The 17,865-nt window shown below is 41.8% G+C and overlaps 1 protein-coding gene across 1 annotated transcript; it reads right to left on the reverse strand.

Moving 5' to 3' along the window:
• Positions 1–731: 731 nt before the first annotated feature.
• PRDX4 (peroxiredoxin 4) lies at positions 732–7,019 on the reverse strand. Its single transcript, XM_077343040.1, has 7 exons — positions 6,687–7,019; positions 5,030–5,147; positions 4,181–4,297; positions 3,039–3,161; positions 2,513–2,643; positions 1,782–1,816; positions 732–838 (listed from the first exon to the last, which is right to left on the reverse strand). Exons 1-7 carry the CDS (start codon positions 6,973–6,975, stop codon positions 788–790), a joined length of 864 nt encoding a protein of 287 aa, XP_077199155.1. The 5' UTR covers positions 6,976–7,019; the 3' UTR covers positions 732–787.
• Between the last annotated feature and the right edge of the window lie 10,846 nt (positions 7,020–17,865).

Here is a 17,865-nt window from a genome sequence, read left to right on the forward strand (position 1 = left end):
CACCTATATCATCAAAGAAAATTAAATGGTCTTCAAATACAACTGGTTTTGCTTAAGCAGAGACTTGTGGGCAAGTATGGGGCAGAAGAGCATGTTTCCTTGACATCAGCTTTTCTCCTGCACAATACTGCAGCAGCATGTGGTCTTCCTGGGCAGCCCACAAATTGCCACCAGCAGCCATGCATACTTCCAGTTGTTCTCTTCCATCACTTTGCAGCATGCAGTGGCATAGGTAGTGGTGGCCGAAGTGCAGTGTGGGTCTTTTGGCGTTTTTGTGTGGGTTTGTTTTAACTTCGGGGTGGGAGGGTTGGCAATAGAGGGGCCTGGTTGTGCATATTTCTTTTAATGGGAATAGGGGAGTTGCAGGAGAGGCAGTGTGCTGTTTTAATAGGGTGGGTGGGTTGGTGGGAGAAAGTGTTGTAACTCGGGGAGTGGCAGAAGAGGGAGTATGTGTTTTAACAGGGGGGTTGTCAGGAGAGGGTGTGTCTGTGTGCATTTTAATGGGGGGGGGGGTGGGCTGGCCTGAGCGGGTGTGTTTGTTTTAACTGGGGTGTGGATATGAAAAAATAAACATAGCACTGGGATGTACAATGTGTTAAATTTGACTCTGGCAAGTAATGTGGCAAAACTTACATCCATTGATTTAAGTGTTTTGTCTGTGACTTTTTCAGTAGTGTTTATCACATCAGTGTCTTATTCAGCTTATCTGTAAATCAACACAAGTGGCAACATCAAAATGAACTGAACTTTATTTGCAACTTCTTAGTTTTTTATTTAGAATGACGAATTAGCTAAATTTCCCAAAATACTTCAGTTTTCCTGCAGGGTCTGGAATTATCTGTATAAGGAAAAGAACAGTGTTATAAAAACAAAGCCAATACAAATTTATTATAACAATTTTTCATAGATAGATAAAAACACACACACACACACACATATATATGCACACAAAAGCTCATTTTGATTAAAAGAGGGATTTTAATTTGATTAAATTTAATTTTAGATTTAATTTGATTAAAATCAGTCACACCATCTCTGAAATTATTTGCCTAAATGAACAGTGTATTCAAGTGCACAGCTATTTCCAGCTTTTCTTTTGGCCACCACACTGATTGCAGAGTCAGATTTGATGTAATTAAGCATATTTAAAAGGCATGGCTACACCTGTCAATGTACTTAGTGCACCTATATACTAACTTGAATACACTGACAATTTTGCATATGATTTGTAAAAAAATATCAGAAGTAGGTTTTGGAACTTCTGAATATAACTGTATATCATGTCTACATAGAAAGGAGCTAGAGCACAATTTTTTAGCATGGAAGAAATTAGTGTACTATTTGTGAAAGCAATCAGCTCTTTTTTCACCTCTGTTTGTTTTATGCTACTTTTACACCCTGGTATGTTTCATTGACTTATCTTTTTTTACTTGTTGATATTATTTTAATGGTGAGCTGCCTTGAGCAGGTTCTGGAGATGTGATATATAAACTTCCTAAATAACCAAAAGCCTATAAAGTTCTCCTAATCACAACTAGTTGTAAAACTATTACAAAGCAAAAATTTACCAGAAACAGCACTTTGATAGTGCCTTTTGATAGCTTAATATTTTATGTTAGTATTTTATATTTGTTATTTATTTTAGGTTGTTTATGTGATTTTAATGTTCTAAATCAGGTTGTTTTTACCTCATTTATGTGATTTTGATGTTCTAAGTCACCATGCGATCCTTTGGGTGAATGGCAATTAAAAAATCAAATAAATAAACAAATCCAACTTACTGTATCACTGCCAGGTTTCCAACCAGCAGGGCATACTGAAAAGGCAACAATATAAGTTAATATGGTAGCTAACTGCTTCATCATTACAATTATGCTAAATACTATATTGTTTTTTCCATGAAGAGTCTGTTCTGAATTCTAAAATAACGAGGTATTTCTAAACAAACAACTGGTATCACTGTACTCTCATATGCTTTTAGTTTTTATTTTTTTTCAGACAACAGAAAAGATACCCTGCATACAGGTGTGATAAAAGTTGTGGGAAATGTAAAATTTTTATCAGTGAACAAAAAGATCTCCAATGTAGAACATCGTGGCCAATTAATGCCAAAATGCAAGCCTGGAGTGGCCAGTATCATATAACTTCAGTTAGGATGTTTACATCCATACAAAACAGTGACCAATGGAAGTACTCACAGCTACCACTCTGGCTTTGTAGCAATTTCCATACATCATATTTAAGGGAAAACAATTACCTGAAGTTCAAAGCCCTCTGCAGGGCCTAACATTTTAGAATTGCAAACCCTTTGGAGTAAAAACAGTAATGAGCCTGAATCCAGGATTATATTCTGGAATGCATGGCTAGTTCAGTATCTACAATTATATGTTTTAGTTATGCAGAGCCTGCAAAATGGAGATCTACAAACTTTTATTGTAAACTGCCCTGATGGTATGGAAATGTAACAAACAAACAAATGTTTCAAATACTAAAATATTTAAAAGGTGAGTACCTTCTCCATGTTTGTCAGTGTACTGGAATGCTTGAACTAGACGAAGAGTTTCATCCACAGATCTGCCAACGGGTAGGTCATTCATTGTTATTTGTCGTAGATATTTCTTGTCATCTATAATGAAAAGGCCTCTGTGAAAACACAGAAAACAGAATAAATGAAATGTTAATCATTGCTCTGTTCAGATACTGATTTGTGCCAGGGCCTGGTCCTCCTTGTACTTTATTATAATACTTGAGATTCTTTTAGAGCTGAATTTTCTATCATTACATAGTCATTTGATTTGCTAACACCAAACCCAAGATTTGTTCTCTTGCTACCCCAAAACATTCTACTATTGTGATCCATTAATTTCTCTTTCCAGTAGACAGCTGTTGTAAAATTAATTACTTTTAACCTTGCTACTTCCCCTCCCCCAAAACAGAATCTGGTACGAGAAATACAACAGTACTGTATAGCAAGAGGAAAAACAAAGCACGATTCTTCTAATTTTCATAACAGGAGGATCCAACAATGAGAACTATACCTGAGAGCATGGCCTTGATCTTCCAGATAAACTCCATAATCCTTTGCAATCTGGTGTGTCACATCTGATAGAAGTGGTATCTTTATTGGTCCAAGGCCTCCTTTTTTTCGTGGAGTATTGATCCTATTACAATATAAAGACAACCAACTAATTAAGGGAGATACTTTCACATCTTTATACAATCAACTTTTAATCATCAATAACAAAAACATAATCAGCAATCCAACTTTTTTCTTTTAAACTAGATTTTACCACAATTTATTAGGTTGCAAAAAAGGAACTACGTTAGCTGTCATTCTCCTTTCCCCATCAGCATCCTGTGCCCTCCCTCCAATAATGTTAGGAGTCACAGGACTCTTGCACACAAAGGCACAACAAGGGTTGGATGCACTGAGAAAGTGAATCAGCTGAGATCACCCCTTCCTTATGGAAAAACTAGCTGGATCCAACCCATGTAATGAGGGAAAAAATTAACAAAAGACAAATGTTGCCATGTACAATTAAGCTGATTATTTTTATTACACAAAGTATTACAGTTCTTTTTTTATTTGACCAATACATCTTATTTGACCAAGAAACATTCATTTTTAGTAACAAATGTAAACACTACAGATAATAAATTTTATGTGACCTATCTTAGCAGTGTTTCTTGGGCTGTTGGCACTTAAGATGTATTAGCTGCTATGAGATGCAAGCCCTCTGGGTTTTATTTTGTTTTCAAAAATATTGTTATTGCATGGCTGTTTATTTCATTTTAGTTGTTGTCAATTGCACTTGGTCCCAGCTGTGCTAAGCGAAAAGCACGCTTAGAAATATTTTAAATAAATATTTTAATTTTTATTATGAAAATATTTCTATTAAGATTTCAAGGTTTGCCTCTTACATATTGCATTTCAAGGTGTCCTTTCCTCCTTTCCACTCCCTTTTGTACACACAGTTCCATGTGTAGATGCACGGTGAAACCAACCGTTTTCCCTCTTAGGAACAGAATTATGCACATGCAACAGCTGCAGGTTCCTAAGAGCAGGTATAAGAGTTCAACTGCATAGGGACTTGTGTTTTCACAAAATATTTGCTATTTTGGCCATAAGTTTTAACAAGCAACTGCTAATAATTTGCACAAGCAAAACAAGCATACATACCATGCTAAATGAGTGAACTGTGAGTCAACTGAACAAGCTACCACTTCAGTGTTTATTGCTCTGAATTGCTCAATTCTGTCACTAAAGGCAAGTATCTCTGTTGGACACACAAATGTGCTGAAATATAAAAATGGAAAATTATATTCTGAATTTAACAGAGCACAAAAAGATACTTTCCTGATTAGTTATATCACTATACAGATTAAATGTTCTCTATAACGTATGCAAGTTTTCTGAGATAGATCAGTTTCCAAAATATTTCTGCTAGCAAATCTTGTTGCAGTACTTGAAATGTCCTTTAAACATACCAGAATAATATTGTGAGATAGATATGTTGGTAGAAAAAGATCCCAAAGTCTTATGTGGGTCGTAACAAGTACTGGGATACATTAAACTAGTTTAAAACTGCAAATAATGATCAGAAAATCTACATTATTCTGTATATGAAATTGTCTCTCATTTATGGAAATCAGTGAGCCCATTTTTTTCTTGGTACTCTATGAAAGCAGAAATACTTAAATTCAAGAAGTAATAACTTTAAAAGGACTGAAGGTTTTTCCCAGATGTTTTACAATATAAGTGCTGAGATCAGTCTTTAACCTCATATCAGATATTGTACAAACTTGCAAAATATGTATGTTTGATGATTTCCATGGGACATCTACAGACATAAGTATCCAATTTATATTTTTTCATATTTATATTTACTTTCCATAAAGTATTTTATTCAGTCCTTGCAACTAGTAGAGATGTTAAAGTAGCAAATAATATCTGCTAAATCCCCTGGTAACCCAACAAGTCCAGTACTGTCGACATATGTATGCATTATGTTTTGGCAGTTTTACTTACAAGTCAAGAGGATAAAAGACAAATACAAGGTATTTTCCTTCATAATCTGATAACTTCAGTTCTTTAAACTCTCCATTGATGACTGCAGTTCCTTCCCAGACAGGTGCTGGTTTAGAAACTAAAAACATTTTAAATAAAATTATAAAATCTCTGTACACATGATGAATACATATTCTTCACTTTAAAGATACAATTCTGGACGTGTACCAGTGAACAAAATGGGAAGAACACCGGGCACTGCAGCAAGAAAAGTGATTTGGCAGTGCTTGCCAAATCTGTTTATTTCTCCTAGTAATTCTGTATCCCCACTGCCACCCCATGCCATTTTGTTCCCAGGAATCCCCCAGGCCTCAACAGCAAACTTTCAGAGATAAAGGAGGCTGCATAAAGGAAGAGATCATTTCCAATTTTTCCAATGGATTTATTCTACACAGCTAAGAAATTATGGACAAATGGCTGGGGAACTACTATTGTGGACAATTAGAGGTTTGTGTTTCTATGTACAAAATCTGTTGCTTTAGTCTGTATTTAATTACAGCTACCCAAGGTTGCAATTTGAAGTCTTTCAATGATAAAGAGACATGCAATTAGCACTTAATTATTGTAGTTTCCAGTGACAAAGCCTTCGGCCAGAACTCTAAAAAGCCCACAAGAGATCTGTGCATGCAGAATGTTCCTTGCTACTTTGCAGCAAAGGCAAGCAGCTTGCATATTTAACAGTAACTCCTATGATTTTTGTTCCATTGTCTGAGGAAGTGTGCATTCATACAAAAGCTCACACCTTGAATAAATCTTTGTTCATCTTAAAGGTGCCACTGAACTCAAATTTTGCTTTAACAGTAACTTTTGAAGCAGAAGCAGCAAGTGAACCCTTGCATGTACAAATCTGGGGCATGATACTACTTTTTGTATGATGATGGACTTTGCAACTCATCTATAACCTTGGTGGGACATTTCTAACAGGGCAATTTAATCCTGCATTCTCCTTTAAAAGCAGCATTTTTGGAAAATACATTACAAGTGAAGTTCAATGTACTTTGGTACAAAACACCAAACTGGCATCTGAATTTTCTCTCTTCTTTCTCCATTTTAAACCGACAGGCTTTGTCTGACGTGTCCTTTGCTGGAGGTTATCAACCACTGAGTCTAGTCAACTGAAAGCAAACATCTGGCAAAAAAGGGGAGGAACCGATATGGCTGCTTTCGACGCATTCTCGCCCCACTAAGGGGGAGGGAATCCAACTCTGAAACCCTTTTAAAAATGATTTGCAGTTCATTTCTGCTAAGGTGGTTCACAAGGCACTTAGTCGTTAAATATTTTCGCCTCCTTTCCCAACAGGGTCTCCCATATATGGCTAGAGCTTCCCCTCAATTATCTTTTTTCAAGAAATAATAAAATTGAAGCTGCAGAAAGAGCGCAGTTGTGGGGTGTCTCCCCCCCCCCCCGCCTTTCCAACGATGGAAACTGGGCTGAGGAGCCTAGAGGAGAGCGGTGGCTCCTCTTTCTACCCGCCATCACTCCCCAGTGTCCCGCTTCCGCGCCATGGCCATTTGGGGGAAGCGGGGCTCTGTGGTACCTCTCCCCCCCCTCCGAGCCCCGTCCGGCACTCCTCCGAGCCCCCCTCCCTCCGGCGCGACGGGCCTCTTGGGCACCTACTCTTGGCCTTGCTGAGGTGGAGGGAGTGGTCACTGGTGGGCATCCGCAATGCCTCTCCAGGGTACACCTCGCCCCCCGCGTAATAATGGCACTTTTCGTCGCCCCAGCCCCGGGTCGCCTGCTCTTCGGTTGTTCCTGCCTCTTCCGTGCTGGTCGCCGCCATCAGAACCACGAACGACCAAAAGGCCACGGCCTGAGATACTGGCCGCAACCGCCACCGCCGGCCCCCCCGCCCCCTCGCCGCCAGGCAGTTGCCCCGGAGCCCGCGCAGCAGCCCCGCGGCCTCCATGGCGAGCTGAACCGCCGCACGTCCCACTCGACCACAAGGGATTGCAGCGGCCAGGCCAGGAGGGAGGCGCTCGAGATCGCTCTCGCTGGAGGCGGGGCCCGCCCGGCCTCCCGCCCGCCCTTCTCTCCTCGGCGCACCGCGGGCTGCAGGCGGCGGGGCAGTGCTCAGCGGGCCCGAAGCGACGGGCAGGGTAAAAGCCGGAAGAGGCATTAAACCATCAGCAGTGCGCCAGTGCCCAGTGGGAGGCAGGGAGCCCTGTGATGGTTTCCAAGACGCTCTTCTCGCCACACAAACACAACCTTCAGGAGGGCAGGCCACGACAGTGACCCTTTACTCCCTTCCCTATTCATGTCTGGAAGGGGTGTGTGTGTTAAAATGAATGCTTGAAGAAAGAACAAAATATGCATTATTTCTTTTCTTTTTTTTATACATAATACAGTGGGATGCATTGCAGACACTCGAGAAAAATATTTTTACAAAAAAAATACAGAACCTTTTGGGCCCAGAATGCCTCTGGAACAGGCTGGGATTAGCATTAAGCAAAATAAAGGCTGCATTACGGACACTCAAGAACAATATTCTAGAAAATGATGAAGTGTGAAACTCTAGCGCTTTAATTAACCCATTCCGGACCCAAATGCTTATGGAACGGGCCGGAATGGACAATAAATAAGCAAAACAGCTGAACCTTCGGGAAGAGGAACTCTCCACAGGCTCACTTAGGGCTGTCTTGGGCAGTACCTTTAAACTGAACTACACGAATTCTCGAGTTTTTAGTGCATCCCACAGTTTTTTATGCTTCTGCATTCCCATTCCTGCCTGTTCCGAGGTGTTCCAGAGGCATTTTGGTCTGGGAAAGATTAATAAAGGTACGCAAGTTTTGTGTTTTCATTCGTGAAAATTGTTCTTAAGGGTGTGTAGTGCATCCCACTGCATTTTGTGGTACCGTTGTTTGTTTAATACCCGTTCTGGCCTCACTATGGTGTTTTGGAGGGTTTGGGCCCAGAAAGGTAAATGAAGATGTGAGAGTTCTATTTTTTTAAATACTGTTTTCAAGTGTGTGTAACGCATCCCACTATTTTTCCATGGTAATATCGTTTGTTTAGTGCCGGATCCAGCTTCCTCCATGGTCCTCCAGGGATATCTTGGCTTAGAAATGGTTAATAAAAGTTCAGGAGTTCCACATTCTTTAGCTGCCATGCTAAGACTCCACTGGGCCTTTAGGATTGTGCCCTGTCCTCTCAAATGAAAAATGGCATTTCAACAAATCTGTAGCATAATACATACATTTCCTGGGGAATAGAAAACATCTGTTTCAAAAATGTTGCACTCAGTAGAATGAACATGACTAGAATTACCAATGTTTTGGCTTTCTTTAAAGGAAAATTGGTGGGTACACTAATGTGCAGGGACTGCAAAATGCCTCTAAAATGGAATTTCACATGCATAAATATTCAACTTGTGAGAAGCTCCTTGCTTTTACAGTAATTCTGCCTTCAAGCAAATTCTGGCAATAGCAATTAGCTGAAACACTACAACACAGATTGTAGGAAAAAACATTTTAAAAATTCTCATGTCATAAATCTGAAATAGGTTTGCATTGTCTGTTTGAAATGTTCTCATTCCAGTGATTGAATTGGATTTGGCAAATGATAAAAGTAAACAGACTGGTCAAAATGTCTTGATTTATTCTTTTCAGTATGGATGGGGCAGTGAATAATAGGTAATTAGTTTTAAACACGGTTCTCTCCCGCCCCCAATAAACTGAACAACCTTCCTACCATTTTACTGCAATCTTCAAAGTGTTCACTAAATTCATCTGTCAGAATCTGCTCTGATTCCCACCATGGTTAATTGAATGGGTAACATACGCTAGGACTCGGAGTAATGGATTTAAACTACATGTAGAACAGTACTAGATAGATATCAGAACAAAAAAATTAACAGAGTGGCTCAGCAGTGGAATAGGCTGTCTAAGGAAATAGTGAGCTCCTTTTCACTGGTGGTCTTTAATCAGCAGCTGGACAGATAACAATCATGGATGCTTTATTTATTTTTTTATTTATTAAATTCTACTTATATGCTGTTGCTTCTGGACCTTCCATCTCACAGCGGCTCACAACACGTAAAGCATACAGGCTGATCCTGCATTCAGCAGGGGGTTAGACTAGATGGCCTAAATGGCCCAATCCAAATTTATTATATGATGATTATGAGTATTGTGTGAGAGAAGCAGTGAACCCCCAAGATATTGCAGGGTGCATCTCCTTTTCTCTCCCTCTTAAACTATATTTAATATTTCATTTATATCTTGCCTTTCTCCTCAAAATAGCTTACATCCTTCTCCTCTGTTCTGTTTTAAGTTAAGCTAAGAATGTATAAATAGTACATAGTCACCCAATGAGTTTCCATGGCAGAATGAAAATTTGAATCTGGACTTTCTAGATCCTAGTCTGAAATTCTAACCACTATACTCATTGTCTTTTGCGGAGTGGCTGCTGTTGAATAGTAACAAGCAGCTGGGCTTGGATTGCAGCTTGGTCCCAATGAGTCTTTCCTCACAGGTCATAGCAGCCTATCCCCCTGTCTTTCGCAGAAACCAAGGATTGAAGGCTGGCAATACTGTTATGATTGCCTAGCTGTGGTTTTAGATTCTCAAATGTACAGGTGCTGCATCGATTATTTTGGAGTTTTATTCCCCCCCTCCCCCAGGTTTCACATTTTTCTGCAAATCGGGTGTTTTTCAGGTTTGTATGAATATCTGTCTTGTCTGTTCATGGCTCCAGTCTTCAGATTTAAGTATTTACAGATTTGGCCACATAGAGAGTTAGTCACAGTAATACCTGACCCAGATTGTTTTGATGGATCGCCTAAAAGTTTTTGTTGTTTTCCAGAGTACCATATGGTTCCCTGTCTACTAGCATACAGGAAAGCAGCAAAATTTCTGGTGCCATATGATTGTTTAATTAAATCCCAAATAATGTCTGCTATTACCTGAAATCTAGCAGTTGCTAAAAATAACCGTTTTATAAATTATAATAATGGATAAAACATTTGTTTGTTTCTTTGTTTGTTTATTTATACATGCTAGTGCCAAGCAGTATCTGAATATGCCAAAGCTGTAAATTGTTACAGCTGTAATACCATGCATTGGCTTCACCATACTGGCTACTTTGGATAAGGGCAAGGAAAAGAGTTCCCAATGAACTAATAGTTCTTCTGGGAGAACATACTTTTGTTAGTAGGAATGCAGCTAGAAAGCTGACTACAATGAAATTTATTTAAGTAAATAGATCTAATGGGCATTTATTGATGTATTTATTTACCTCCCATCTTTTCCGTAATTTAAGGTGGCCCTTAGGTCATCAGAGAAATGATGAGTAAACTCAAGCCAGGGGCTTTGTGGATCAGACACCTGGTCCCTGATACCCATGCCATGGGATCAGGTGGTCAATGGGGCAACTGGAAGCATTTCTTGCTGAACATTCAGTTCCTGATCTGGAATATCAAATGACACCAGAGAGCTAATCAGATGGCACTCACTAGTGTACAGTTCCCATCTTGGCATGTTGTTGCAGAGGAAGGCCACTATGCCCTCTTCTGTGCCATCAGGTACTAGCCAACAACCTGTCCAACTTTATCCTGTCTGTCGCCCAACATACTTGCCTGGCCTTGAACCTGAGCATTTGATTCTATAGAATGGTTGGGTATAAAGACTGGGTTTAGCTTCCAATAATTAGGAATGGTCTGTTGCTATTATCTATTTCCCCCCATCTGCTACCATCAGTATACACAGTGCTACACAGTATTTCATAAACAAAATGTGGACAGGTTCCTTTTTCTGTTAGATTACAAGCTTTGTAAAGTAGCAGGTGGTGAAAATAGAGCTCGAGTTTTTTTTACAGGTTGAGCCGATTTTCTTGTAAAAACAACATGAATTTTGAGGAGAGCCTTGACGGAATAGAGCCACCAACTGGAAAGAAAAGCTCAGATGCCCCTTTGTGACACACTGAGAAATATGCAAGGCTTGGACAAACTCATTAAATGTATAAAGGTAAAGGTAAAGGTATCCCCTGTGCAAGCACCGAGTCATGTCTGACCCTTGGGGTGACGCCCTCCAGCGTTTTCATGGCAGACTCAATACGGGGTGGTTTGCCAGTGCCTTCCCCAGTCATTACCATTTACCCCCCAGGAAGCTGGGTACTCATTTTACCGACCTCGGAAGGATGGAAGGCTGAGTCAACCTTGAGCCGGCTGCTGGGATCGAACTCCCAGCCTCATGGGCAAAGCTTTCAGACGGCTGCCTTACCACTCTGCACCACAAGAGGCTCTTACTATTAAATGTATATTTGAAGCTGAAACAGCAGCTGTTTCATAAGAATGGATCTGTGAGTGTTGTGAATATTTCAGGAGTTTAGTGTGGGTTGTAATTGTTTTCTGGATAATTATAATATTGTAAGAATAACAACAACAGCAACAATAACAACAAATACTTTATTCTTAGATCCTGCGTGTCACCACGCTGAAGGGATTTTCTTGTTTTCCAGATAACTAGGGAGGCCAGTATCTGATGTTGTGAATGACTTGAAAATTTCAATAGGTGGCAGTGTACTCTCACTTTTATATTTAGATAAATTCATATTTAGATAAATCCCTGTCTGTCTGAAGCAGTAGAACACAGTTTGAGCCCAGTGGCACCTTTAAGTCCAAAAAAGTGTGGTGGGTGGTGGGGAGGTGTTAGTTGCCAGGAAGGGCTAGTTAGAATCAAGGTTCATAAGTAACTGGGTGATAACTGAGCCAACTGGGAAGGGTGGGCTATAAAAATAATTTTGTTATAAGTATAGCTGAAATGTGACTGTAGCAGTTGACAAGACCTATGAATGGGGCCAAATTAGCATAGAAATACAAGAATTAACAGATCTGAGAACTAAGTTTGAGTCCAGTGGAACCTCCAAGACCAACAAAGTTCAGTTTTAGGTATAAGTGAGAACTTAGAGACTTAGTATGTGTAGATACACACTTCCACAGATACCACACAGGAATACAAAAAAGAACTAAACAAGATTATAAAAGAATCCTACCTGCACATTCTGGAACAAATCCTTTCAGACCCACCACAGGAACTTCAACCAGGTACTTTTAAATCTACCAAAAACACACAAACCTGGCAACCCAGAACACCTCATTGTCTCAGGCATCAGCTATGTCTCTGGTATCTGGATATATGGACTCTGTTCTCTAAGGCAGCGGTCTCCAACCACTGGGCAGCGGCCCGACACCGGCCCGCGGCTCCCTCTCCCCGTCCCCCCCGCAATGAGAAACTTCCCAGGCTGCAAGCAAATCGGCCGCCAAAGCGGCCGATTAGCTTGCAGCCCGGCAAGCTTCTTTTTGTGGGAGTGGGGAGAGAGGGAAGCACAGCCGTCGGCGCAAATGTGCATGTGCGGACCTGCTGCGCATGTGCATTTGTGCATAGGCTGCCACGCATGCGTGGCGGCCAGATCGCCCTCCCCCCACCGGTCCGCAGCCTAAAAAAGCTGCTCTAAGGTATTATGCTATCAAACCTAGTTATGTACAAGACACCACAGACTTTCTAAGGAAAATACAATCTTTGAACAGCCTTTCAGATAATACTAGTTTAGCGACCATGAATGTAGAATCCCTCCATACCAACATCTCACATAAGGATGGATTACAAGCAATAAGAAACATGATTTCTGACAACATAGCTGGTTGTGTCACAAAATTGCTCCATTTTGTTTTCACCCATAGCCACTTCAAATTTGGTGATAATTTGTTGCTTCAGTTCTTACAGTTAGGGGCAGCCACATGCTGACTTGGCTGACTTGGAGCAATTCTTCCTAAATTCCTGCCCCCTCACACCTCTCTTATGCCTGCAATACATTGAGAACATTTTAATTCTCTGAACACATGTAAAGAAGCCCTGTATTTTACCAACCATTTGGTGACTTTCACTCCACCATCTACCTGACAAACTATGCATGAAATACATTTTCTGGACACTACTGTAAAAAATATACAATGGATGCATAGATACCACCTTATACCAAAAACCTATAGAATGACAAACATATCTACATGCCTCCAGCTACCCACCAAAACATACCAAGCGATCCAAGCATACAATCAGGCATTATGCTACAGTTACATCTGCTCCAGTCCTACAGATGGAGATTCTTACCTGAAGGATCTACAATAACCGTTTTTGGAACTAAAGTAGCCACCTCATGAATTCAAGAAACAGAAGAACAAAGCCAGAATTATATCCAGAGAAAACCTGTTGCAAGACAAGCTCCAAAGAGACAACAACGAAACCCCACTAGTAGTCACATACAGTCTCAACTAAAATGTCCAATGCATCATCAGAGACAACCCCCACTGGATACTGACAATTTTCTTTCATAGGTACTTAGAGGCAAACCTTGTCACAGATAGCCCCACTATCTCAAACAACTCACAATAACACAACATCTAATTTGAACATGGACACAGGTACCAGAGTTTGCAATAAAACCAGATGCCAACTTTGCTGCCACATACATCTAAATAGCACAATCACTGGACCTAACAACATCAATTACACCATCTCAGGATTATTTGCTCATCTTGTAACATTGTATATGCCATTAAATGCCAACAATGCCCCTCTGTTCTCTACATAGATCAAATTAGTCTATATGCCAAAGGATAGATGAACACAAATCTGACATCAAGAATCACAAATCTGAGAAACCTGTAGGAGAACATTTCAACCTTCCAGGACACTTAATGGGGACCTCAAATGTGCGGTTTTACTGCACAGGGATTTCAGAAATAGACTGAAACAGGAGATTACTAAATTACGAGTTATTACAACATTCGGGATAATGGAACCACTAGGTTTTAACAATTATATCAGTATCTTATATCACTCCACATGCTACATTTCTCAGTTATCACTGTCAACTTCTTAAGGGCCTGCAAGATGGAGCTCTTCCGCCAGACTCTGGGTTGAGACCAGGGTCGGGTCCCAATATTCGATCTCGGATTCCCCCATGCCAACATCTGATTGCTCTGATACCTCACTCCCACCAGTAGAACAGCAGGAAGGTTGGCCCCTGGCTGGACAAAGGGATGAGACATTTAGTGGATTTTTTGCCTGCCGCCTCAGCAGTAGTAGTAGTATTTATTTAGGGAAATTATGGGGTCTTATTGTGTTTTTATTCTTTATTGTTGTAAACTGACATGAGCCCACCCAGAAACGGCGATATATAGATCCAAATATAAATAAAAAATAAATTAAAGTATCCAGAATACCTTGATCTTAAAGGTGCCATGACTAAAATTTAGGGTCATTCCGCACCAGGATCTATGTAGCAAATTGGTTGCGGAACAAAAAAACACCATTTTTAATAGTGGAATTAGTCGTTATGCATACCTGCCTTTGTAGTGGAATCCAGTTGCGTTTCTATCGTTTCCCACAGGTTTCCGGTCTCGGCAAAAATCGCTAGCTAGGAAGCGATATTGCCGAGCTTTGTCCCGCCCCTGGCCGTCAATCAAACGAGCAGCCAATGGGCAGCTGTTATCATGCTCCTGAAAAGCCCCTTTCCCTTTAAGGAAGTTTTTTTTTTAAACACCTGTTGCAACGAATCTGTGTTGATTCGTTGCAATGGAGAGACCCATCTAGCTACCAGGTGGTGTTTGAGCTGCCATTTCATCGTTGTCATGCTCCCCCCAAGTGAAAAAAAATACCCCCCCCCGCACGGGCGCGATTTTGGCCGAAAATAGAGTGAAAAATAAAGGGAAAATAAACCATCAAATGGAGCTGTGTGTTGCTTGGTGCTTGGTGACTTTAAACAGCTCTGGGGAGGGCCTGCAGCCAGGGAAGCCTTGCTGGGTAAACGAAGGCTCACCGGTGCGTTGATCTCTGCTCGCTCCGAGAAAAAAAAATAGCGATCTCGTCGCCGGAAGATCAGAGGAGAGAGCCAGGGGGAGGGACTTTGCAGAAACCACAACAATGGTAATGCGCTAGTGTTGCTGATTGGTTGCAAGAGTGTAGCGCTTTCCGGAGGGTGAATCCACATTTTGGGATTTCCCTGAAAGCGCTACAATGAAGCGCTTTTTGCGGATCGGTTTCAGGAGTGTTGCAGATAGTCAACGACGTTGTGCATAACAGCAAATCAGTAGCAATTTCAATTTGCAGCCATTGTGCAATTTTGAATAAGTGTGGAATGGCCCTTAGTTTTCACATCTGTTGTTTTATTATCTACTAGAAATTAAGCCTGCTGCAGGGTAAATGCAGTGGGCGCTAGCGGGCCTGTTGAGTTGGGTGGGGAGTCTCCGGTGTGTCCATGCCCCGCACCCGCAACCGAAGTTGGCGGTAGGGCATCCCGTGAGGCGGCGGCAGCTACCGGGCCCCACCCCGGCTCGCTGGCTACCTCAGTTGAGTTGCACCGGTCTTCTTCTCCTGGCGTCTCCTCTGTTGCTGTGGCCGCGGGTGCTGGCTGCGCCGCGGCCAGTGGCTGACACATTGCCGGCGGCCACTCCTGGCAACGTGGAGCAGCGGGCGAGGTGCGGTATGAGCGGGCGGGCCGGCGGGCAGCAGCGGCGGTGCTGGAGCGTGCGCAGGCAGCAGCTGGCGCCGCCACTGCCAGAGCTGCGGAGGCATTGTCTGAGTGGGCAGCGGTGCTGGCGCAACCGCTGGCATGTGCCCTGGTGCCGGCTGCCCCCGGCGGGTGCTGCATGGTCTGCAGGGCACCGGCGAGGCATCTTGTTGGCGGGCGCAGCCGCCGACAGCTCCGCTGGCACCGTTGCTGGGTGCTCCGACGCAGCGACCGGCTATGTCTGAGGTGAGGCAGGCAATGGGGGCGGCCGGCCGGCTTCGGGCAAATGTGGAGGGGGGGAGGATTGGGAGGCGCTTTGCGCCTCCTGATTCATCAGTCTGGCAGCAAGGGACCAATTGCGAGCTGCGCACAGCGGCTCACAATTGGTCCCTTGCAGCTGGACTGACAATCAGAGGGCCCAATCGGCAGGCGGAAAGCCGATTGGGCCCTCCGATTGTCAGTCTGGGGGAAGGGGCCTATCGGCACCCTTCCTCATCCCGGACAGGGCCCACCGACAGAACCCTTACTCCTTTATTTTATCCGTTCCGCGAGGAGCGGTTAAAGATATGCTAATTGGCTGCTGTTCACAGACATTACCAATTGCATTATACCATTCTTATTTGTTCTTGCGTCTTGACTCTAATTAGCCCTTTATATGTAACACTTGAGGAAATCTATTTCAATATATCTGAAGAAGTGTGCATCTACACATGCTAAGTCAGTTCTTGCCTGTACCCAGAATTCAACTTGGTTGGTCTTAGAGGAGTCATTGGACTCAAACTTAGTTCTCACATCTGTTTGTTAAATTGTGTATTTGTATATGAGGTATATATAAGCCAATAAAAAACTAATATGATTTTAATTTCTTTTACTGCCATTGAGAAAAACAGTTGTATTTTGAATGTCAGAAGAACATATTTTCACATGTACAGTGCATAGTATGCACATCTGTGTGTATACACATACATATGGTATTGTGAACTGTTCTGATCTGTGAATGCTCATACATATCTTTTCAAACCCCAAAATAACAATTCTCCAGGTTAACATATGTGTGGAATATTTATTAATTGATTTCACTGGTAAGTGGATTAATCACCTAAAGTCCCTGTTAAGTCCTAGGGATTGGTTAAGAGCCTATCACAAATATTGCTCCTCTTTGCATATTTAAACCTTACCAACAAAAACTAGGCACTCTTCTGTTTTCTTGAGGGAGACTATATTTTAACTCCTCCCTAGGCAGAACTAACTTAAATTACTCTTTGCTGTATTTACCTCCAACATTCAGTTCCTCCTCCAAAAGAGTGAATGCTCAAGGTGTGTTTATCTTGGCAGAGTTTAAAGATGCAAGAGGGTAAAGCACCAAGCTGCTAAAATAGTTTTATTAAGGGAAACAAACTTTTTATAGAAAGAGAAAAGAGAGACCTATGTAATTGTTCTGTATTCATTCAGTCTGATAGGAGGCAAGCAAGGAGGAAGTATGCTCAACGGAGCAGGAAATCTTCAATAGAGCCTATCAGGCCTTGTGCAAGCACCGAGTCATGTCTGGCCCTTGGTGACGCCCTCTAGCATTTTCATGGCAGACTCAATACAGGGTGGTTTGCCAGTGCCTTCCCCAGTCATTACCGTTTACCCCCCAGCAAGCTGGGTACTCATTTTGCCGACCTCGGAAGGATGGAAGGCTGAGTCAACCTTGAGCCGGCTGCTGGGATTGAACTCCCAGCCTCATGGGCAGAGCTTTCAGACTGCATGTCTGCTCCCTATTTGAAAAATATTAGGAAGTTCCTGATCTAACTATGCTAAATTCCCCTTCTCTAATGCCACCTGTAGGATATCCCTCATATGCTTTTTGAATCATGCACACTGTTTATGGATGTAATCATCTTAGGCTCCCACAGTCTCCTGTGAGGTATGTTATACTGACAGACAAGGAGTGGGCCAAGGTTACTAGGTGAGCTTAGTTAGATATTTTATTATGTGAAAGTCTCAAAAGAGCTTGTGTCAATAAAATAGAAGTATTTCAGATGCTACCATATGATCACCTTATCTGGCATTTCTGCTGGAAGAGCTTTTTTTGTGCAGGCATTAGTGACTAGTAGGAAGTTTTTAGGATGATTCTAGAAACACTTTCAAAACATGATTCAGCAGTTTCAACTAGAGTGCAGTACTAAGAACATTTAAGAATCTTACTCAAGCCTATTCAGTGCCTTTCCACACTTGCTCTATCAAAGTAAGATTTTCTTTCTGAAGGTTCTAGCTAGATGACATCGAGGCAGTCTGTTGTGAAACA

The sequence above is a fragment of the Paroedura picta genome, chromosome 6 (assembly GCF_049243985.1).
Source record: "Paroedura picta isolate Pp20150507F chromosome 6, Ppicta_v3.0, whole genome shotgun sequence".
In the NCBI taxonomy this organism is placed as follows: Eukaryota; Metazoa; Chordata; class Lepidosauria; order Squamata; family Gekkonidae; genus Paroedura; species Paroedura picta.

Coding starts and splice junctions, on each gene's coding strand:
- PRDX4 (XM_077343040.1), bottom strand. CDS start 6,975: ATGGAGGCCGCGGGGCTGCTGCGCGGGCTCCGGGGCAACTGCCTGGCG. Junction 5,148..6,686: donor CCACCTCAGCAAGGCCAAGA/GTAGGTGCCCAA, acceptor AAATGTTTTTAG/TTTCTAAACCAGCACCTGTC. Junction 2,644..3,038: donor GATCAAGGCCATGCTCTCAG/GTATAGTTCTCA, acceptor GTGTTTTCACAG/AGGCCTTTTCATTATAGATG.